This window comes from Nyctereutes procyonoides, unplaced genomic scaffold (genome assembly GCF_905146905.1).
Source record: "Nyctereutes procyonoides isolate TBG_1078 unplaced genomic scaffold, NYPRO_anot_genome, whole genome shotgun sequence".
Lineage (NCBI taxonomy): Eukaryota > Metazoa > Chordata > Mammalia > Carnivora > Canidae > Nyctereutes > Nyctereutes procyonoides.
The window spans coordinates 6,750,779-6,774,537 of record NW_026575128.1 but is presented as its reverse complement, the minus strand read 5'-3'; the positions used below and the strand labels follow the sequence as shown (position 1 = coordinate 6,774,537).

Sequence of the window (23,759 nt, the reverse complement as noted above, 5' to 3'; positions counted from 1 at the left end):
TATATAGATGCTTTTTTATTGTCAGGGCTAGGTTAATTAAAGGCTTGCCACAAAATGAGAGCAATCACTTGCTTCACTGTACTTTTATTGGCTTTTAAATTAGAAATTCTGATTTAATTGGTCAGGATTAGATCCTTAAATAAATGTGCATTGTAAAACTTTCCAGGGAATTTAAGTATAAGAATCAAAGTCACTGATTTAGAGGCAAAAGATCAGCCAATCGCTAGTTAAAAGGAACCTGTCTAGTTTTTAAATCTATTTCTAAACCTTTTTTTTTAATCAGAGCACCTCTTTTTAGCTAACATTAACTATCAATTTCTGAAGAAACTTAAAAGTTGGCCTAGAGTATACAGATGGGGTTTGACTTAGTTTTTCAGCTTTACAGTTGTGAAAAAGTGATACACACGCATTCAGTAGAGACTGTACTTTGAGAACTTTTGTATCTTCGGTTAGTAGAATGCAGTGTGATGGACCCTCTCGTGATGCTGGGCAGCACGTCTGCAGCTCCCAGTCAGCCCCGTGATCACGAGGGTAGACAACCTGTACGCTTAAGCCATTCTGCACCCATTCAACTTTTGCACTTTCCAGTGCAGTATTTAATCAGTGACATCAGATAATCAATACTTTATTATAAAATAGGCTTTGTGGTAGAGGATTTTGCCCAACTATGGGCTGCATAAGTGTTCTGAGCACATTGAAGCTACGATGTTCATTAGGTTACATGTATTAAATGCATTTGCAGTTTAGGATGGGTGTATCAGGTCGTAACCCCATTGTATGTTGAGGAAGACCTGTATTGCTTTTGTACATGGTGGAATAATGTCAGCAATCACAATTTTCTAAGTTTATGTTCCTAAAACAGCTTACTATAATAGTTTGTTTTCACATTTTAAAAAGTTAACATGTTATGGAACTAGAAATTAAACATATTAATTTTAACCAAAATTGTAAGTTCTAAAGTTCCCAAAATCAAGTTGTTACTTCTTTGGGATAATAAATATTTTGAATGTGAGAATTTAAAAATTACTGAAACTAAAGTCTATAAAGAATAATTGTTATGTTCTTGGTTGTGTTAACTTTTTCCTCCATTGCTCCTTTTCTTTAGAAAATGTAACACCGTTGTGCTTTTTCATCCCACGACTATGTCCTGTCTCCTTTATTTTGTTTGTATATAGGCCACTTTGTGCACTTACTTTTTTTTTTAAGATTTTATTCATGAGAGAGAGAGGGAGGGAGGGAGAAGCAGGCTCCATGCAGGGAGCCCAATGCAGGACTCGATCCCGGGTCTCCAGGATCAGGCCCTGGGCTGAAGGCAGCGCTAAACCGCTGGGCCACCCGGGCTGCCCTGTGTTCTTAATTAACATTAATTGGGGGCAGGGAGAGGCAATCAGGTAACATTTCCTGGTTTCTGATGAGATACATTACAAGACTGGTAGTAAGTTCAGCTTCTTTTCTGAATGAATAAATTTTTATATTTAGGTATCCTCAATAAAAAACTGGGGTGAATTTTAAGTAATAACTAATGCAGGAAGCTGGGGAAAGTTCTTTACCAGCTATTAAGAGCCGCTGTAAGAAAAGAAGAATAAAACCTTTTTCCTCAGGTTTGCAGCAGATCTACTACCCACTGCTCTTCTCTTGAAGCCTGAATGGAGAAAGTGGGAAAGAAACAGTCTTTCTGTATCTTCACCCTGGTTTCTTTTGGCAACCCTTGGCCTCTGTAAAATTCAGTTGGTGAAAAAGTATTTGCTCTTTTTTTAATCAAATAGTCAAGTTTACTGATAACTTTTTTCCCCCAACAAAGATTCCATTTCTCATAATACTGTGACAAGATAAAAGAAACTTAAACATGTGCCGGGTGGACACTGATGCTTCACAGTAAAAGTATTTTCAGATAAAGAAGTGACAGCTATCTTGATCTCTTATGTAGAAGAGCATTTAGAACCCTCTTTTTCCTACTTTATCTTGCTGTGACTTAAGCTATACCTGGTGAGGGGCAGTTCTGGTGGCTCAGTGGTTTAGGTCCGCCTTCAGCCCAGGGCGTGATCCTGGAGACCTGGGATCGAGTCCTACATCGGGCTCCCTGCATGGAGCCTGCTTCTCCCTCTGCCTGTGTGTCTCTGCTCTCTCTCTCTCTCTCTCTTTCTCTGTCTCTCATGAATAAATAAATAATCTTAAAAAAAAGAAAAAGATATACCTAGTGAAATTTCATAACAGAGTCGGGTTCAGAATTAAGGCCTAGCTCCCTCCCCAGTACCATGCTTTTTGCTGTGCTGCACCCACTTCGATGAACAGGGCAACATAAATTTTACAGAAAGGGGACTTCGATCTGTTCGGTGCTATTAAGCAGTACTTAACGTACTGTCTAGCACCTCTGTAGGTGCTCAGTCCATGCTTGTGGGATGAGTGAGTGAACCGGAGGAGAATGGAGTGATGGTCTGACTGGAAACGAAGTTCAGTGGATGTCTTTAAGACTGGAAGGAAAGATTTTTGTAATCTTTTATTATCTCCCGTCTCAAGATAAACTCACTGTTGGGAAGAGGAAACGAAATGAAGATGATGAGGTTCCAGTGGGTGTGGAGATGGCCGAGAATACTGACAACCCACTACGATGCCCAGTTCGACTTTATGAGTTTTACTTGTCAAAATGGTAAGCAGTCTTCCTCTGGACTAGATTCAGTACACTTCAGTAGTTAACATGTTTTGGATTTTCAATGCTTGAATATCAGAAATATGACTTTCAACAAGGGTGTACCTTTAATTTCCTTTTGTCCCTATTCTTGTATCTGTGTGGATTTTGGACCCAGAAGCAAACCACTTTATCTGGATAGTTTTTTTTTTTTTTTTTCTTTTCCTCCTGAAAATCTCTTTAAAAGCAAGAACCAGAGCTGTTTGATCTTTACAACTGTTATTCAACCTTTATGTGATAACTAAAGAGTTGGGATTTTGCTGTTTATAGAGGAAAGGCTGTACAGCTAAACCTATAAATAGAAAAACTATTTTTAAGGAATATGTATTTTTTGAGTGGTCTTTCTCTTACAGAAACTTTAAGACTTTAGAATTATAAGAGCCACACTAAAGCACTTTTTTTTTTTTCAAAGAAATACAGCCACTGTTTTGCCCCGTGGTAATACGTATTGAGTGCTCTTGGGGATGTTGGGTACTGAGGGTATGTGGTTCTTCTTAGCCATAGTGTTACAAATGTAAGGCAAATTATTGCTCCTAATACTAAGGTTTGTGAATGATTTATACTTTGTCTTCTATTAACATTATACTCATGTCTGGTGAGTGTAGGAGGAAAAAATGTGCAGTTACAGGTTGCACCTGGGGCGAAAAGCCCATAAACTTATTTATCTCCCTGGGTGCATTGCTTATCTATGACATTAGTTACAGCGGGGAACAAGGTGAGAGCCACTATATTAAAGAGTAGTTATATATTTCCTATACTTTCTGATCCCCAATTTCCTTAGTTTCTTTCTTTCTTTTTTTTTCCCCTATGGATAGTTCTGAAAGTGTGAAGCAGAGGAATGATGTGTTTTACCTGCAACCCGAGCGCTCCTGTGTTCCGAATAGCCCCATGTGGTACTCCACATTCCCGATAGACCCTGGGACCCTGGACACCATGTTAACACGTATTCTCATGGTGAGGGAGGTACACGAAGAACTTGCCAAAGCCAAATCAGAAGACTCTGATGTTGAATTATCAGATTAAAGTGGAAGTGGGGTTCCTATTTTCATACACATGGGTATGCACCAAACTGTGAATGCATCCAGCTTTGGAAAACGATGTACAAGTACAAGTCCTCTTGACTTGATTATAAGATAATGGAAAACAGATGACTCGTGAACCACAGTGTGGATGTACAAATGAAAACTGAAGGAAAGAATATGAACTGAGAAATGTTGTTCTTTGGCAGTGATATAGTTCTTAGACATCTTCAGAATGACTAACCAATTTCTCTGAGTGGTGCATAATCTTATTTTGTTTGGGAATAACAAATTGTGGAATATTTTTAAGGAAAACTGTTGTATAAAACTCTACCATAGAAACCTTAGACCTTAGAGAGGTAGCTTTGGAATAAAACCTCGGCTGCAGTAGGCTACTTGGGCAAGCCCTATGTGCACGTCAGAGGAGAAATCAGTGCAGAGCTAAGAGTGACATCAGGTGAGGACTGTGGGACCCAGACTTGAAGACCCAATAAAATTACTCAACTTTTTCTTAAAAGGTAGAGAGTGAAGTGGTCTTGATTTGATATTCACTGCCAAGCCAATTCTGTGAAGGATAGAAGCCTCTGGTGCTTTTGCCATGGGCCCCTCACATCAGGGAAAAAGGCCTTCACTGCTGTTCACACAGTAATGTGTCCCTCTCACTTTCTGGGTCTAGCCTTCTCCGCTGTGGGTCTAGATGTGGGTAAATTGAGGTGTAAAGGGGCTGAAACTCCACGAGCTGATTATGCACACAGAAAATCTGTGGAGCCCGTTAGACCCCAAGTGTCTTGAAATGTTTGTAGAAAACCCACTAAAATGCCCACTTCTCTGGGTGTCAGCCTTTATTGCTGCTGTCTCATAGCATGAGCTGTGGTACACAGAAATGGGGGTTCTCCTTTTGTTTTCATTTCATCCCCAAATGGCAGCTTTTCTCCCATTGTTTTTTCTTCCTGTTTCCCAAATCCTTATTTTGTCTTTTGCACCAGTTTCTGGAGGCCCTTGTCATTTCAAAAAGAAAAGTCTTTCTCCTTACTCTGGCAAAACCTGTGGGTAATTCCACAAAGACACAGTATTACTTAGCTATCAGAATTATGGTAGAAAAGGTCCTAGCAATTTGGAAGATGACCTTGTTGCCCTAAGAAACTTGAAAATATGGATTCTGGGGTTAGGATATAAAGACATTGACTGTCTTGCATATCCACAACAGGTCTTATAGCATTATTCCAATCTCTAGCTGTTTTAGTAGTTCTTTGAGGATTGCAAGTCATATGTGTGTTTGGGATATCAGTCCGTCTCCCTTATCTTCATTCTCAGTTTCTTCCCCCAGAAAACTTTGACTCAAAGCTTTTATGATGTTGGCCAATCACAGAACTTCTTTAGCTAAGGTAAATTTGATCCTATAATAGAAATGAGAGAAGTCCAAAAAGCCTCTTAGAAATTTTAACCCTGAAAGACTTTCCAATATGTCCCATTTTTTAGATGGGGGTGGCAGGTGTTTTCGTTTTTTTTTAAATAAATGAAAGTCATTTAAGTACAATAAAAATTTAAAAAGTAGGCCTTTTGACATTGTGTACTTGATGGTTCGGTCCCTCTGCCTGTAACAAATTTCATTTTGGTTACCAGGAACTGTGTGAAAGAAGTAAATCTGCCCCAGTTATGTATGATTAATTCCATCTGTGTTTGTCATTTCTGACTGGAAAACTTCTTGCATCCAGATCTTGTTTGATATGGAGGAAAAACAACTGGATTGTCTGATAAGTCTGCCAATAAACTATCCAGAAACATCAGTTGTAATAGCCCCCACTATACAAATTTTATGGTTTGTATAAACTAACATTTCCCCTTCTGTAGTTGTATCAAGAACAAATATTGTTGGTATAGTAGATACCTTGTTAGAAAACACCAGAGAGAAAAAAAGAAATCTGTATCTTTTAATTGAGAACAGCCAATACCCAGGTCAATAACTTTATCAGGACTTCAATTGCATGTTAGTCCACAGAGTTGTCCAGACCCTAAATTAATTCGTAAAAGAAAATCTTAATTATTGGTCATTCTTCATAAGCATAGCTGTTGATATGTGTGTCAGACTATTTGCTTTTTAAAATTTTATTAAAATTATGTAAAATTGCATTTTTATTTCCAGGGGAGAAAAAAACATCAAACAAACGAGAAACATCTAAATTATCCTTTCTGTTCTTTTTTGTTTTTTAACCACTTTTGGGTTTTCCCCTTGCAGAAACCACAGAAATATTCCCTTAGAATAAAATAGTATATTTGTATTTGATGGGTGAGTTATTCCTTTTCTTTGTCTTCAACGAATTTTAGATATTTTTTTTCTGTTTAACCTATGGGTATGAGCCACCAGATGGTATATTTCAAAGAGAGAGCAGTTTTCAGGAAATAAATTATTTGGTTTTTACTTAGTCCAGTAAACATATTGTTTCACTGCAAAGTTTTCACTTGTTTTCTTTTTTCCATCAAAAGACTTGTTCCCATTTTTTTAAAGCTAACTATATTCAAAGCTCTGAAAGCTAGAAATACCAAGTATCACATATTTGTTTCATTTGAGGTGAACTTTTTAAAGATTTACAAAGCTGGCATCAGTTCACCTTGAATGATTTTGAAATTGTGAGACTGGGTTAAAGAATATAGATCCATTCTTAAGGAAAATACGTACTTAATTTGGAAGTGTGAGACTAATTGGCATCTTTCTTCGACTCTAGCTCTAACTTGGTTTTGTGCAAACAGTTTCAGATTCCATATCAACTGTTTCTAGTCTGCCTATTGGCATTCCGAATTTCGTAAAACAGGAGTTTTCCAAGAATTGCAAAGTAAAACGAATTTCTGCGTGTGAATCCCAGTTTTCTGTCAAATTCAGAAGTTTATTTTCCATGCAAATTAAAAATTTCTGTATGGTATGGAGTTGAAATTTTAGGAAAGAATTAAGCACTAATTTCCTCTTGTGTATTGTTGAAAGAATAATCATTGAGAGGAATTGTTAACAGAGTAGGAAGATCTGAGGCTTTGGAGCCTAGTCTTACCACTTACTGGTTGTATAGCTTTAGGTAAATTACTTAATTTCTGTGTGCCTGGGTTTTCTTATAAAGTAGGAATAAGAATAACTCTTCCATAAGTTTGGAATATGTAGGCTTTCAGGTGTCATGGATTTTTTTTTTATTATAACATGCAAATTGCTGGGCATATAGCAAGATTTTATATCAGTGTTAATCCTCTTCCTGTGCCCTGAATTTTCACTAAGTTCATGGCTTCTCATTCCGCAAAACACAATACCTTTATACTATTTGAATCAAATATTTAGAATGAGTAAATACCATATGTAATCATAAGTTCTTCACTCATGTGCTTATATGCATATGAATAGTAATCGACATCACAAAAGTCCACTAATAACTTACTACATCGAAAAAAGGAGGAATGCATGGTATATCTTTTTTTTTTTAATTGGAGAAACTCTTAATGAAATTTCATTTACTTGGTTATAATACGATGACTTGGGAGCAAGACAACTGTACAGCAATATACATCTCCGCACTTCTTCCTTCATTCACACCACCCCTTGCTCCCCCATGTTTTAGCTAGGCAGTAGTTTCTTTGGTAAGAGATTATCTTTTCCAGGCTACCTTGCAACTAAGTGTGAACATGGGACTGACTTGACCAATGGGATGGAAACCGTAGTTTATCACTGGCAGGCCACATCCTAAAAAGGAAAGGGCTTGCCTTCCTCTTGTAATTTCCTCTTTTCCATGGGCCAGAGTGTCACTGTGCTCATGGCAAACCAGTTCTGTCTATGTGGGAAAGGGCAGCATATCGAAAGCACATCAACCTCATAAGGCAGGGCCACTTCTGTGCTGAACTGCCTGCCAGCTCAGACCTTCACATAAGAAAGAAAGAAACCTGCCATCTTATTTCAGCCATACTAAAGTAGCCAAACCAGTTTCCTGACTAACAGATTTACTACGCTCAGTATCAGGCTGCTGTTTAACATAGAACGATAAGTTCTGATCCGGACCATAAGAAAAGAAAAAGAAGAAAGAGACTATTGGTATTGGGAAGAGAAATAAACTCACTATTTTTACTTTATTTTTTTTTCTTAAGTTACTGATAACACCCAGTGGGAGGCTCAAACTCATGACCCTGAGAACAGGAGTTGGATGTTCCACCCACGGAGCCAGCCACGGCGCCAGCCACGGCGCCTCTAAAACTCATTATTTTTAAATTAAGTCATATTTTCAGATGTTCAGGTATACCTATGTATTTAAAGAAACTTCAAAATAAGCTTAAGGATGGTAACTACAAAATAGTTGATAAAAATTTCAAGCACTTTTCTACTAGAGCAGCAGCCAATTAGATAATGTAATTAAAAGGAAAAGATACTATTCAGAGTGACAGTGAAAGCTATAAAGTATTTAGTAATTAAGTAATATACAAAAATCCTGTGTTTGTTTTAGTAGGCGGTGTTGGAAAACTGGCTTTTTACATGGAGAAAAACAGGATACCTAACTAGCATCATGTCCAAAGGTGGGCTCTCAGTGGATTAAAGGTCTTAAATGTGAAAGGTAAAATGATAAAATTAATAGAAATATGGAAAATATTGTGATCTGGGGGAGAGAAGGAGCTTCTTAAAATTTCCAAAGCACAAACGATATGGAGAAAATTTATATATTTATTTTCTATGGAAATTAAAGATGTTTTTTGATAAAAGATGACAAATGACAGGCTCAGAGAGGATACAGGTTTCCCCGCTCTCTGAAGGTACAGCGTTGCTGTGAAACTTTAGTAAACCTAAACGGTGTAGAATGGAGAAGACATTACCATTAATTTATATGGATTTTTTTTTTTTTAAAGCATTCCCAGACCCCAAATTGACCTCTTTGAGGCTTTTCTGACACTTCAGGGCACATCTTGGTAACATATGTAGAAAAATAAACCAAGATAAAGCACAGGCACTGACAGACATCATGCAAAGTTTTGGAGACTAAGGTGTTTGATGCTGAGAGTAGTTCCCAGGAAAGGAGTTTGGTGGTATGCGTAGCTCTCGCACCTCGGGCTGCGCACTGCCTCTGCATGGGCTAGCTGTGAAACTCAGAACACTATTGTTGTGTCCTGCCTTTTGGTGAAAGTAAAAATCCTCTTCTGATACCTGTTGGTTAGCAAAAATGGGTTCTAATGTAAGTTTTTTGTAAAAGTAAAATGGCCTGACACTTTAAAAAAGTGGGAATACCTGTATTTGCAATGCGTAAAATTACCAAATGATATATATTTAGAATATACACCCCAAACTGCTGAATTATAAAGAAAACTGAACAAAGAATAATGAATACTTCATAAGAGAAACCCAAACAGGGAATAGGTGTATGAAGAGAGATTTTCAGACTCCTTTAGTAATCATGGTATTTCTCTTCAAACCTATCAATTCATGACCTTAGGATTGGCCAGATTAGAAAAATGGATAATGCCAAGCATACTGCTGTTGGAATATAAAAACCATTACTGTAAGAATCAACGAACTATACAGTTGACTCTTGAACAACATGGGAGTCGAGGTGATAATCCCTGCATAGTTGAAAATCACAGTAGAAGTTTTAACTCTCCAGAAACTTAAACCACTAATAGCCTCTGTTGACTGGAAGCCTTATTGATAACATAAACAGTTAACACAGATTTTGTATGTTATATGTATTACATGCTGTGTTACAATAAAGTAACGTAGGAGAAAGAAAATCTTATTAACGAAAATCATGAAGAAGAGAAAACACATTTACAGTTCTCTCCTACAAAACAAATTCATGTATATGGGTGCCTATGCAGTTCAAGGCCATGTTTTTTTTGAGGGTCAACTGTATATCCAGTCTGGAAGGCAATCTTAAACATCAAGATATGAAAGTTTTGATTAAAAAATTAATAAAAGAAAAAGAGGGAGCGGTTTGGCGCCTGCCTTTGGCCCAGGGTGCGATCCTGGAGACCCGGGATCGAATCCCACGTTGGGCTCCTGGTGCATGGAGCCTGCTTCTCCCTCTGCCTGTGTTTCTGCCTCTCTCTCTCTCTCTCTGTGTGTGACTATCATAAATAAATTTAAAAAAAAAAAGAAGAAAAAGAAAAAAAAAAGTTGATAGCTTTTGCTAGGAAAAAGTCTTCCCCCCGATTAAATAAATGATTGTTACCAAATGCATTTTGTGTAGCTAATCAATAATTTGTATTATTCATTCACTTATTCGTTTAGTGAAAATCAATAGATTTTTCTGATATCAAACCATCCTTGCATTCTTTGATGAAACTAATTTTACATGTATTTTTTATATATACTATTAGCTTAGGTATAATTTTTACCAAGGACATCCCCTTCTATTCCAGTTTGCCATGAGTCTTTTCTTTTCTTTTCTTTTCTTTTCTTTTCTTTTCTTTTCTTTTCTTTTCTTTTCTTTTCTTTTCTTTTCAAGATTTTATTTATTCATGAGAGACAGAAAAAGAAAGGCAGAGACACAGGCAGAGGGAGAAGTGGGCTCCATGCAGGGAGCCTGACATGGGACTCGATCCTGGGTCTCCAGGATCATGCCCTGGGCCAAAGGCAGTGCTCAACCACTGAGCCACTCAGGAATCTCTGCCATGAGTTTTTCTTTCAATTATAAAAAGTGTTGAACTTAACAAAAATTTTTTGCATTTATTTTAATAGTCCTCTTTTTTTTTTTTGCCTTTATTAATGTTACAAAACACATTGACAGAATTTTCTTATGTTGAACAGTTTTTGCTTTCCTTGGACAAGGCCTTTTTAATTTTTTTAAGCCCTTTTTAATTTTAAAAATATGTATATACTGTTAGGCTTGTCTAGCTTGTATTTTGTTTTTTTTTCTTTTGTATCTGTAATCACAAGTGAAACATTTAAATTTTTTTCTTGAATTCTCATCTGATTTTGGAATCACTAGACTTAAAAAGAGTTGGGCAGGTTTTATTCCTCTTCCATTCTGTGGAACTTAGAGAAAACTTGTTTTTGAATGTATAGTCAAACTGTAAAACTTAGAATTCTTTTAGTTGTTTTTATCCCTCTATAAAGAAGAGGTCTTTGCCATTTTAGTTTACTGAATGTTCACTGGCCTTTTCAAGTTTTTGATGTCAATTTGATTTTTATACTTCTCTGTAACTTTTCTCCTCAATTTTATATTTCTTTATAAGTTTCACATAGTTTGATCAATATGTCCATCTTTATTAACATGGTTTATGATTTTTTCCTTCTTCCATTCTGTATTTGGAGTTCTGTTTGTGTTTTCTCTTTTTTCTGCTCCAACTTATCTAAGAATCTTTCAGAGAACCATCATTTGGTTTTGTAAGTCTTGCCTTTTCTACTTATTTCTGGCTTTATTACTATTTTTCTTATTTTTGGTGGGTTTTTTTGTTCATTTTTAAAATTGTTTAATGATTGTGTCATTCATTCTTAACCATTCTTATAGCTGAAAATGATTTCTTGAAAATGAAAAATGATTTCAAATCTATTTTTCCCTTAAGCTCTTTAATGGTGCCTCAGATTCAGACCTGATTTTATCATCAGTCTGTTTGTAGGTGTTTCCTCATTTCCTTTTTTAACCCAAGTGTTATCCACCTAACCTTTCTTTGCCTGAAATTTTGTCAGTTTTCAGGCTGTTTTTTGAGGTATACTAATAGCCATTTTCTTGGTGAATTGCTCTTAGCAGCATATAATCCCTCACTTTTTTTTTTTTGCATTGAATTCTGTCTTAGACACTATAAATATTGATCCCCTACCTTTCTCAGTGTTAACATTTGCCTGATAATGTTTTCTTGTCATTTTTGCCCTTATATTGTTACATGGTATAAAGAATTCTTAGAATCTTTTTAAGTTTCTTACTCATTTGTTTATATCGGTATAGACTCCTGGATTCCTATTTTATTTGTTGGGTTGTAATCTGATGCTCTTATTATTTGTTTTAATATGCACATTGTCCTAGATTTAACCAATGGAAGCCTGGTCAACTCCTATGTCCTTCTGATATATCCCCATCATTTTTTCAGCATTTACTTAAAACAAGATGTTCCAAGATTATTCTGTACTTTCCCTGCCCTAATCTTGGAATCCGTCGTGGAATCCTAATGCCTTAGCACTTGGTGCTCGTCTACTGAGGTAAAGTTGTTTCTGTGTCCTATTGATGTGTAGAACCAATCAGTCCATAACCGAGTATAGACACATACCACGTAGCTATACCTATCCTCTACCTGTTTTGTAGCCTGTGACTTCTTACCGTCTCTTCCCGTCAGGTCAACCTCTCGAGGTTCTTTCTAGGCTTCTCCCTTTACACATTCATAAATCCTTTTACAAAACTGAGAGATCTGGTTCCCATTATTCTCAGTATGTGCTTACTTCCTGAATCCCTTCCTTGCAAACGTGAATCCATCTCCTTACCATGCTAGCCACCCGCCACCTCAGTTGCTCTGCTGCTGGGCCTCTTCTCTGGGCCAACCCTCACCAGCAGACTTCTGGGCTCCAGGCTCACCAATTACTCCCTACCATTTGCTTCTTCAGACGCTAATGCAGGGGGAGTAGGTGATGATGAAAAAGAAGGGGTTGGAGTCTGTTAAGTTTAAGATGTTTATACTCATTTTAACTATTGCTATGAGAACTTATTTCTGCCATTTATTGTTCTTTTCATTGTAATAAGTGAAGAGTACTTCAATCCCTATCGCTTATTTCCCCCATCTTCTCTCCCCACCCAGCTCCCCTCTGGTAACCCATCAATTTGTTCTCTATAGTTAAGAGTCTGTTGCTTGGTTTGTCTTTTATTCTCCCCTGTTGTTTGTTTCTTAAATTCTACATATAAGTGACATTATATGGTATTTGTCTTTCTCTTATTTTGCTTAGCATTATACTCTCTCTAGCTCTACCCATGTTGTTCCAAATGGCAAGATTTCATTTGTTTTTATGGCTGAGTAATAAACACTCCATCTATCTGTGGACACTTAGGCTACTTCTATAGTTTGGCTACTTTGAATAATGCTGCAATAAACACAGGGGTTCATGTAATCCCTTGGAATTAGTGGGTTTTTTTATTTTTTTATTTTTTGGGTAAATACCCAGTAGTGCTATTACTGAATTGTAGGATAGTTGTATGTTTAACTTTTTGAGGAACCTCCATACTGTTTCCCACAGTGGCTGTATCAGTTTGTGTCCCCACCAACAGTGCACGAGGGCTCCCCTTTCTCCACATCCTCACCAACTCTTGTTTTTTATGTTTTTGATTTTAGCCATCCTGACAGATGTAAGGGGATGTCTCATTATAGTCTTGATTTGCATTTCCCTGATGATGAACATATTTTCATGTGTCTGTTGGCCACCTGGATGTCTTTGGAGAAATGTCTGTTTGTGTCTTCTGCCCATTTTTTAACTGGACTATTTGTTCTTGGGGTGTTGAGTTGTGTCAGTTATTTATATATTTTGGATACTAACCCTTTATTGCATGTGTCATTTACAAATACCTTCTTCCACTTAGCTGGTTGCCTCTTAATTTTGTTGTTTTCTTTGCTGTGCAGAAACTTTTTATGTCATCCCAGTAGTTTATTTTTGTTTTTATTTCACTTGCCTTAGGAGACAGCTAGGAAAATGTTGCTACAGCCAGTGTCAGAGAAATTACTGCCTGTACTGTGTTCAAGGATTTTTAGGGTTTCAGATCTCACATTTAGGTCTTTAATCCATTTTGAGCATTTTTGTATATGAAGAAAAACAGTGGTCCAGTTTCATTCTTTTGCATATTGCTTGCTGTCCAGTTTTCCCAACACCATTTGTTGAAGAGATTATCTTTTTCCCACTCTGTATTCATTCCTCCTTTGTTGAAGATAAATTAACTATACAATTGCAGGTTTATTTCTGGTTTTTATATTCCGTTCCATCGACCTATGTTTGTTTTTATGCCACTGCCATTGCTTTAATTACCACCACTTTGTAATATAACTTGAAATCTGGAATTGTGATACCTCCAGTTTTGTTTTTCTTTTTCAGCATTGCTTTGGCTGTTTGAGGTTTTGTGGCTCCATACAAATTTTAGGATTGTTTGTTTTAACTCTGTGAACAAATGCCATCAGTATTTTGATACGGATCACATTAAATCTGTAGATTGCTTTGAGTAATGTAGCAATTTTAACATTACGTATTCTTTCAATCCATGAGCATGAAATGTCTTTCCTTTTCTTTGCATCATCTTGAATTTCTTTATCAGTGTCTGAAAGTTTTCAGAGTACAGGTCTTTCACCTCTCTGGTTAAGCTTATTCCTAGATATTATATTGGTTTTGGTGCAATTGAAGATGAGATAGTTTTCTTAATTTCACTTTTTGCTGCTTCATTTTTAGTGTATAGATAAGCAACGGGATTTCTATACATGGATTTTGTATCCCGTAATCTTACTGGATTCCTTTGTCAGTTCTAGAGTTTTTTTGGTAGAGTCTTTAGGGTTTTCTGTATAGTCATCTGCAAATAGAGTTTTAGTTCTTCCTTACCAATCTGGATGCCTTTTATTTTTTTATGTTGTCTAATGGCTGTGCTGGGACTCCCAGTACTATGTTGAAGAAAAGCAGTGAGAGTGGATATCCTTATCTTAGAGTTCTTGACCTTAGGAGAAAAGCTCTCAGTTTTTCACCATCAAGTATAATGTTAGCTGTGGGTTTTTCATATAAAGACTTATTATATTGAGGTTTGTTCCCTCTAGATCTACTTTGCAGAGGGTTTTTTTTTTTATTAGGGATTTTTTTTTTAAAGATTTTATTTATTTATTCATGAGAGACAGAGAGAGAGGCAGAGGGAGAAGCAGGCTCCATGCAGAGAGCCTGATGTGGGACTCTATCCCGGGTCTCCAGGATCAGGCCCTGGGCTAAAGGTGGCGCTAAACCACTGAGCCACCAGGGCTGCCCCGCAGAGGGTTTTTTTTAATCCTGAATGGATGTTGTACTTTGTTGAATGCTTGTTCTTTATCTATTGAAACCACCATGTAGTTTTTATCATTTCTCTTATTGAAGACAGTCATGTTGATTGCTTTGTAAATACTGAACAACTCTTGCATCCCAGGAATAAATCCCACTTGATCATGGTGTATGTTTTTTTATACTTCTTGTTGGATTCAGATTGCTAATATTTTGTTGCAGATTTTTATATCTATATTCATGAGAGATACTGGCTGTAGTTCTCTTTTTTTGTAGTGTCCTCATCTGGTTTTAGTATCAGGGTGATACTGGCCTCATCAAATGAATTTGGCAGTTTTCCTTCCTCTTCTTTTTTTTTTGGGGGGGGGATACTTTGAGAAGAATAGGTATTAACTCTTCTTTAAATGTTTGGTAGAGTTAGCCTGTGAAGCCATCTCATCTTGGACCTTTGTTTTTTGATTATTAATTGAATTTCATTGCTGGTAATTGGTGGTCTATCCAAATTTTGTTTCTCCTGGTTTAATTTGGTAGGTTATATGTTTCCAGGAATTTACCCATGTCTTGTAAGAGTTGTCCTATTTGTTGGCATATAGTTTTCATAATACTCTGTTACAGTGTGTATTTCTGTGGTATTAGTGGTTATTTCTCCTCTTTCATTAATTATTTTATATGGCCCTCACCCTCCCTGTTTTGAGTCTGGCTAGAGGTTTATCAATTTTGTTGATCTTTATAAGGAACCATCTCTTGGTTTCATTGATCTGTTCTGTTGGGGTTTTTTAGTTTCTATATTATTTATTTCTGTTCTGATCTTATTTCCTTCCTTTTGCTGTGTTTGGATTTTGTTCTTTATCTGACTCCTTTGGGTGTAAGGTTAGGTTGTTCATTTGAGATTCTTTTGCTTCTTGAAGTAGGCCTGTAACTTTAAGTTTCCCTCTTAGAACCACTTTTGCTGAATCCCAGAGATTTTGGACCATCTTGTTTTCATTTTCATTTGTTTCCATGTAATTTTTTTTTCTTTGTCTTTTTGGTTGACCTTTTCACTCTTTAGTCACATGTTATTTAACCTCTGTGTATTTGTGGTATTTCTGGATTTTTTTTTTCTTATAGTTGATTCCAGTTTAATAGCATTGTGTTCAGAAAAGGTTCACAGTATGACTTTGATTTTTTTTAATTCGTTGAGACTTGTGTTGTGGCCTAATGCATGATTTATTCTAGAGAATATTCTGTGTACACAACAGAAAAATATGTATTCTGCTCTTTTAGGGTGGAATGTTCTGAATGGTTCTGTAAGTCCATCTGGTCCAGTATGTCATTCAGAGCCACTATTTCCTTGTTGCTTTTCTATTTGGATGACATGTCCCATTGACTTAAGAGAGGTGTTAAAATCCCCTACTATTATTGTATTATTATCAATTATTTCCTTTATGTTTGTTTTATGTATTTGGGTGCTCCTATGTTGGGTGTATTAATATTTACAATTATTATATCCTCTTGTTAGGTTGTCCCCTTTATTATTATATAGTGTCCGGAGTCTCTTGTTACCACCTTTGTTTTAAAGTCTGTTTTGTCTAATACAAGTATTGCTGTTCCAGCTTTCTTTTGATGTCCATTTACATAATAAATGTTTCTCCTATCTCATTTTCAACCTGTAGATGTCTTTAGGTCTGAAATGAGTCTCTTGTAGGCAGCATATATTTGGGTCTTTTTTTTTGGGGGGGGGGTCTTGTTTTTTTGATCCACTCTTGTTACTGTCTTTTGATTGAAGCATTTAGTCCATTTAGTCACAGTAATTATTGATAGGTACTATTTATCACCATCTTGTTACGTGTTTTGTAGTTGTTTCTGCAGGTTTTCTCTGATCCTTTCTTCTCTTGTCATGATTTGTTGGCTTTCTTTAGTGATATACTTGATTTCTTTCCCTTGATTCTTTGCATATCTATTACTGGTTTTTCACTTCTGGTTACCATTAGGTTTGTATGTAACATCTACATACAGCGTCTATGTTAAGTTGATGGTTGCTTAGATTTGAACCTATTCTTTACTCCACTCTTCCCTGTTTTAGGTATGTGTTGTCATTTAAATCCTTTTATTTTATGAATCCCTTGATAAAAGTATTTTTACAGAAATACTTATTTTTACTGCTTTTTGTGGGTTTTTGTTTGTTTTTTGCTTTTTATACTCTCACTTAGGGTCTTTCCACCCAGTCCCCTTTAATGTTTCTCGAAGGGCTCATTTAGTGTTCATGAACTCCTTTAGTGTTTGTCAGAGAAACTCTCTCCATTTTGAATGATAACCCTACTGGATAAGAGTTATTGTTGGCTGCAGATTTTTCCCAACTTTCAGCACTTTGAATATATCATACCACTCCCTTGTGGCCCACAAAGTTTCTGCTGAAAAATCTGATAGCCTTTTGAAGTTTCCCTTGTATGTAACTATCTTTTCTCTTGCTGGTTTAAATTTTTTTTCTTTAGCACTATTTCCTCCCATTTTAATTATTATGTTTCTTGTGTAGACCTCCTTGGGTTTAAGTTTTGGGGGGATCGCTGTGTCTCCTGGATTTAGATATCTATTTCCTTCTGCAGATTAGGGAAGTGTCTAGCCATTGTTTCTTCAAATAAATTTCCTACCCCCTTTTCTCTGTTGTCTTCTGAGATTCTTACAATGCAGATATCATTACACTTGATATCACTGAGTTCCTTTAGACTACTCTCAAGTGCATATTTTTTTTTCCTTTGCTCACCTTGGTTATTTTCACATTACTCGGTCTTCCAGGTTATAACTTGTTCCCTTGCTCCAGTCTAGCCTGATATGTATTCCATCTAGTGTATTTCTTATTTCATTTAATATGTTCTTGGTGTCAGGTTGGTTCTCATTACTGTCATCCACTCTTATGTTCAGTGGGTAGCTTAATGATCATCACTGTAAATTCTCTACCAGGCATATTACTTATATCTGTTTGGCTTTGGTCTCTTGCTGTGGTTCAGTCCTGTTCTTTCATTTGGGACATCTTTTTCTGTCTTCTCATATTGTCTAACTTTGTCTGTTTCTGTGTGTTAGGGAAGTGAGCCACTTCTCTTACTTTTACCAATAATAGCCTTATGAAGAGGAGGTCCTGTAGTGCCCTGCAGTGCCGTGTCCTCTGTCCCCCAGGGGCTGGCACTTCAGGGAGGATCTCCTATGTGTGTTGTGTGTGCTCTGCTGTGGAGTCTTGGCCTCTTTTTCCTTCAGTCCAGCTGTGTGCAGAGGTTCTCTCTGACCATTGTGGGCAGCGTTTGATGCCCAGCAGGGTGGGGCACATTTTAACAATGTATGTGGTGGTCTGCTTGGAAAGGGAGACCTGACACCCCCTCCCCACCCCCCTGCTGCCTCCAGGGATCCTGGAAAGAGTCAAGAGATGTGTTGGCCAGGATTGCACTGGTCTTCTGAGGTGGGGCCTGCAGCACCAGGACTAAGGTAAATGTGACTGGGGAGGGCAGACCTGCAGAAGTGGGGGGGGGGGCGCGGGTAGGAGGCAGTGGTACCTCCCAGCTCCTTTGTTCCTGGAGGATCTTCCTCCCATCCCTGTCCTTCCAGGCCGTGCTCTAAGATGAGCAAATCCCTCACCCTTTAGGGTTCTTCAAACTGCCACTTCGCTGCCGTATTTGCACTGGCTGTGTGGTCTCTCTAGGGCCCAGATGCTTCCTAAGGCCCTCTGGGCTCTCCCAGCGCTGAGCCACCGGAGTGCTAAACCCCTAGGTGTTAAATCCTCTGGTTGTGAGAACGTAACAAAATTTGGCCCCTGTCACTTTCACAGGCAAGTGTTACGGAGATCACCCTCCCCTGGCGGGAGACTGTTGCCCACCAGCTGCCGCCGCCTCCGTGTGGCCCTTTCCCTGCCTTTAGTTGTGCAGTTTGTTTCCTAGGCTTTGGATCACTTTCTGGGTCACTTATGTTGATGTGTTTTGTGTCTGTGGGAGGAGACAAGTTAGAGTCTTTTATGTTCCTTTGGTCTTCCCGACTCTACCATGCTGATATTCTTTGGAATTTTGGTTTTGGATTGTTGATATACTTCATTTTGTATTCCATTGGCCCTAGCTGTTTGGAATTACACATTTTGCCAAAGTATTTGCTCACCTTTGTTTCCTATATCTCATGTCTAAATTCAGTTTTCATATTTGCTTCCAAAATATTATTTTTTAAATTTTTAAAAAAGATTTTATTTATTTCACACAGAGAGAGCCCAAGCAGGGGGAGCTGCAGGCAAAGAGAGAGAAACAGGCTTCCCAGCAGAGCAGGGAGCCGGGTGTGGGGCTCAATCCGAGGACCCTGGGATCATGACCTGAGCCAAAGGCAGGCGCTTGACTAAGCCACCCAGGCGCCCCAAGAATATTTTTTAAGTAAATTCTACCCCTAGTGTGGGGCTTGAACTGATAACGCCAAGAGCAAGAGTTGCCTGCTCCACCAACTGAGCCAGCCAGGTGCCCCGAGAGTTTTTGTTTGTTTGTTTGTTTAAAGATTTAATTTATTTATTCATGAGAGACAGAGAGAGAGACACAGGCGGCGGGAGCAGCAGACCCCATGCAGGGAGCCCGATGTGGGACTAGATCCCGGGACCTTGGGGTCACGCCCTGGGCGGAGGGCAGGTGCTAAACCGCTGAGCCACCAGGGGATCCCCCAGAGAGTATTTTTTATTGCATCCTCATACTTAAATGAATTTGTCTTGATAGGAATTTTGAGTTCAAAGTTCTTTTCCTTCAGCATTTTGGGAACGTCTTTGTCTCTCACCTAAATACTATTAAGAAACCTGGTGCCCGACTGATCCCTCTCCGTAATTGATCTACTCTCTCTGTGTAGGAGCTGTCAGAAGTTTTGCTTTTCTTAGATGGTCTTAAATGTCTTTCAGTCTAGTGTTTCTGTTTGTATGTTTTCTGTACGTTTTTCATCCATGAGTTTTTTCATCTTTAATTCTGGCCAGTTTCTCATTTCTTCAGGTATTTCCTTTTCCACTTTTCTTCTCTTCTAGGACGCCGTTATTCAGATGTGGACACTACTGCTCTGTCCCTGGACTGCCTGCTGTGTGTCTGTCTTTTCCTGCTTCCTATTACCAGCTAATTAGTTTTGACCTATATGTGTCCCTGTGTCTCATTCATTGATTTTTGTACTATTTTCAACATGGTCCTTGTTCCTGGTTCATATTACTAATATTTCCTTGTATATTTATTTTATTTTTAGTTTCTTGGCTGGTGTGCATGTTTAGTTTGCGTCTTCAGGACCGAGGACTGGCCTCCTCAGGCAGCATCCGGTTACTGTGGCCCACGAGCCCCTGTCCCTTCAGCGCACTAGCTCCTATTTGGTAACGTTTATTGAGGAAAGGCCAGGGCGGGGGCCTAAGCCGTCGCTCCCAGTGAGTGAAGGGGAAGGCGAGGCCCTGCCGACAGCGACGGGCCAGCCCGGTCAGCGGGGGGCACTCCGCCGGGTCGTGTTCGGAGATTTACCTTCAGACCCTCGGGAAGCACCTTCACCTTTGTCCTCTGCCAGCCACAGGGCTCTGCGGGGGGGTGAGGGGGTGGGGGTATTTTAATCCCAAGAGCAGAACTCCTAGGCTGCCCGACGGTGTCCCGTGGACACTGGTCACTTGACTGACAGCCACAAGTACTACAAGGGTGGGCTTCTCCCTGCTGCCTGGTCTCCCTGCCTGTGGGGACTCCAGGCTGCTCGGGGTTCTTACAGGTCCGGGACGGATTTCTTGTAGGTTTGGTGGTGGTTCCTAAGCTATATTGTAATTCTAAGTCCATTTTTGGGGAAGGGACCCAGAGCCTATGCCACTTCGTTGTCTTAATAGGAACCAAAGCCCCTAAGGATCCTTACTGTCCTTTTCCCCCAGTCTTGGGATGTCACCTCTTAGGTCCCTCACTTATAAATAGTTGAACGAGTACATCCAACCTGTTAACTTGTGTTTGGAAGTAGTGGCAGTGGTTTTAATATCCGATCTGAAAGGGTCACGTTTTAATGCTGTTTTTTCCCCTCTTTGCTCCTGTTTTGTTTCATCGACTGATGCGGATTTCCTCCTCCCGAGCTCCGGCGTATATGTTAGGAAGTCCAGTTCCAGGTCGCAGCGGCTTCCTCAAGCCCTCCGCGAACGTGGCACTTCAGCTCTAAAGCTCAGCAGCGTTTTTTGCGGCCTTTGGACGGACCTTCCCTCGCCTTGGTCTCCGCCCTCCGTCGGCCCCAGCCCCATCCGGTGTTTGCTCACAGTTCGAGTCCTTCCGCGTCCTACTCCCGAGTCGCGCTCCGGGGACTCCGGGCCGTGTCCCCTGCGCGGCGCTGCCGAGACCTGCCATCTCTTCCCTCGTGCAGCTGCCGTGTCCCTGGAGAAGCCGGGCGACTGCCAGCCCCCAGCGCGCCCAGCCTCGGAGTAGGGGACCCGGTGCCCCGGTCGTGGAAGCCTAGCGCGGGGCTCCTCGCCGGGGAGGACGGTGTGAGTTTTGCCCCCTTGGTGGGAGGAGCAGAGGCTGCAAAAGGGTCCTCGGAGGTGAGGAGGTGAAGGCAGCGGTCGGGAGGGCCCGGGATGGGGCCTGCGTTCCCCCAAGCGGAGAGAGACCGCGAAGCCCGTGGGTGATCACGTCCTGGCCCCCGCCCCCGGGTGCCCCGGGCAGTCCTAGGTGCCGCGCGAAGTCAGGGTCCCCGCGTGCCCCGACTCCCAGGTGCGGTCCCGGGGGCCTTCGAGCCGGACCACACGCAGGCTCTGCAGGGCCTCAGTTCAGTTTCTCTACCCGGAGAAACCGCCAGTCCCCCCACCCCAAGGGATGGTGGGCGCAGGGCCGCCCCTGCCGCCCCGGGGATCCTAACGGGAAGCACAGGGGCCCAGAGGTGCAAGTCCGCGCCGGGCCTGGGGGGAGGGAGTGCGAGGTGGGGGAGGCCGAACCCTCTGTGCCCGCAGCCCGCACGGGCCCCCGAGCCCCGCCCCCGGGCCGTGACATCACGGCTACGCAGCGGCCGGAGCCGGAGCCGGAGCCGGTTCGCACACGTACAATTAAATAGCTGGTTTAATCCTGTCCCGACGGGAGCGCGGCGGTGTGAAGCGCGTCCTGGGGGCGCCGCCCGCCCGGGAGCCCGAGCCCCGAGGACGCCGTCCGACACGCGGGGGACCCGGCGGGGCGGCTGCGCGGTGCCCGCGGGCGGGAGAGGGTGCGACCCCGGGTCCCCGGGTCCCCGTCCCTGGTCCCGTCCCCGGAGGGGCTGGGAGGGGCTGGCGGGGGCGTGGGGGGGGCGTGGGCGGGGCGCTCCCAGCAGGTTCGGGCGGAGAGGAAGCCGCCCGCTCGTTCACAGCTTGGATGGCGCTCGGGCAGCCGCGCTACAGGATCTCCTGGCGGGGGCCCCGGGCCTTGAGCGGGGCCTGCCCGTTGGGCACCGAGCCGTTCTGCCCCTGCGGCCGCGGGCCCTTGTCGCGGTCGGGCCACGTGAAGATGGCGTCGTCGCTGTCCAGCTCGGACTCGGAGCGCATGAGGCTGCTGCCGGGCGTCGGGCCCTTCTGCCTGCCGCCTGCGGGGAGAGAGGAGAGGCCGGTCAGGGCCGGGCCACGCCGCGCGCCCCAGGGGTCCCGGCTGAGCTCCGCGGACAGAAGGAGGGACAGCAGAGGCTCGCCCCAGGCCCCTAGGCCCCCGGGGCGAGGACGCACCTCCTCCGAGCGACCCTGCGGGGCCGGAGCTCACCTACATCCCACACAGGCGACCCCACAGGGAAGGGCTCGAACCCCCGGCCCAACACCCTCCACCTTGGCCCCCCCACGGAATTCCCGCCCGAGCCCAGCAGGCGGAGCCGCCGCCACGTAGAGGGTCAGGGGGAGGCGCAGGCCCCAGCCCCTGCTCCGCCCCCGCAGCTGCCCCCCCCGTGTCCCGTGGGGCCCCCCATTCCCAGGGCCCCTCTCGAGCCGCCCCCTCCGCAGGCCGCACTGCACCCCTGGGGCGCTGCCCAGCGCGAGCACCAGCCGCAAGGGGAAGGACGCGGCGGCCCTCCCAACGGCAAGTCCTGTGTGAAGGCAAGAAGGGGGGAGCCCAGCGGGGGAGGACGGGGGCGGGGGTGCAGCGGGTCGCCACCAAGGTCAGGAGGGTGAGTGCGGAGGTTCCGCTGCAGACGCCAGTGTAGACGCCCCAGGATTTCTCGGGGTTCCGGGAATGTGCCGCAGCAGGACGCTCAGTCGATCAACCGGCGGGCCAAACGCCCCGGACACCGCCCCCCCAGGCTCCCCGCCCCCCGTGTCCGGGCTGCACCCCCTCCGCTGAGTCCAGAACCGGAGCGGGGCCTCTGCCCGCACACGCTCAACACCAGGCGCGAGGGGCTCTGCGGCGCCCAGAGCGGGCCCTGGGTGACCCGGCGCACCCGCGGCTTCTCCCCCGCAGCTCTGCTCGCAGGAGGACCCGTGGGGTCGGGGCCCCGCCGCCTCCCGCGCACCCTCGCTCCCGCATCCCCTACAGCGCGGTGACCAGGGCCTCCCGCGTCCTCTCTGCTGGCGCTTCCCAGGCTTGTCTCTCGCCCCCAGACGTTCTCCCCGGAAGGGACGGGAGCCCCCATTCTGCAGAGGGCATCGTCGTAGCCGGGCCGTCCCCGCCAGCTCCCTTGGTCCTGCCGGGGGGCCAATCCGTGCCCCGGGTCGGAGGTCGGCGGGCGCCTCTCCCCGCGGGCCCCCACTGGCGCCCACGCGTCACCTCCACCTTTCAAGCGAACGAGGTCACTGTTTCCCGAAGCCGGCACTTTCGAGGGAGCCCTTGTCACCGCCAGCATCCTGAACTCCTTCGCTGCTTTCAGACTGTCACCTGGTCCTCCTCGGCCTTCCAGCCTCGCCCTCAAGCGCAGTCTCCCCCGAGCCTGCCGGGCCCTCCCCCGGGGCCTGGCCCACACGCCGGGCGGGCGGCCGCCTGCTCCTGCCCACCGACTCCCTCGCACGCGCTGGGGGGCGGGGGGGGGGGAGGTGAAGGGCAGGTCGCTGCACCCCCTTCCTCCTCGAGGAGCTCCCGTGGCTGCGCTGTCTTCCCGCAGGAGGGGCCGCAGCAGGGGCCGCGCCCCCCACCCCCACCCAGGCCGCGCCCCGGAGGCCACCTTCCCTGCGTCCTGGGGTCCCTCCCGCCTTCCAGCAGCCGCGCCT

At 43.0% G+C, this 23,759-nt stretch overlaps 2 protein-coding genes and 1 long non-coding RNA gene across 8 annotated transcripts in view; 2 read left to right on the top strand and 1 right to left on the bottom strand.

Moving 5' to 3' along the window:
* Window positions 1-5,989, top strand: part of LOC129520580 (zinc finger MYM-type protein 4) — a 137,794-nt gene extending 131,805 nt beyond the window's left edge. For all 6 annotated transcript variants that reach the window (XM_055341675.1, XM_055341672.1, XM_055341671.1 and 3 more), the window contains 2 exons: window positions 2,518-2,647; window positions 3,502-5,989. In XM_055341675.1, coding sequence (XP_055197650.1) covers window positions 2,518-2,647; window positions 3,502-3,709 — 338 coding nt within the window. In that variant the 3' untranslated portion in view covers window positions 3,710-5,989. The remainder of the gene's footprint in view (window positions 1-2,517; window positions 2,648-3,501) is intronic.
* Window positions 5,990-7,223: 1,234 nt separating this feature from the next.
* Window positions 7,224-19,926, top strand: LOC129520645 (uncharacterized). Its single transcript, XR_008666646.1, has 3 exons — window positions 7,224-8,282; window positions 11,746-18,091; window positions 19,850-19,926. It is a non-coding gene; the product is annotated as an uncharacterized LOC129520645 (long non-coding RNA).
* Window positions 18,110-23,759, bottom strand: part of KIAA0319L (KIAA0319 like) — a 95,933-nt gene continuing 90,283 nt past the window's right edge. Inside the window, exon 21 of the mRNA XM_055341761.1 lies at window positions 18,110-22,159. Within this exon, the coding sequence (XP_055197736.1) occupies window positions 21,972-22,159 (188 nt within the window). The 3' untranslated portion in view covers window positions 18,110-21,971. The remainder of the gene's footprint in view (window positions 22,160-23,759) is intronic.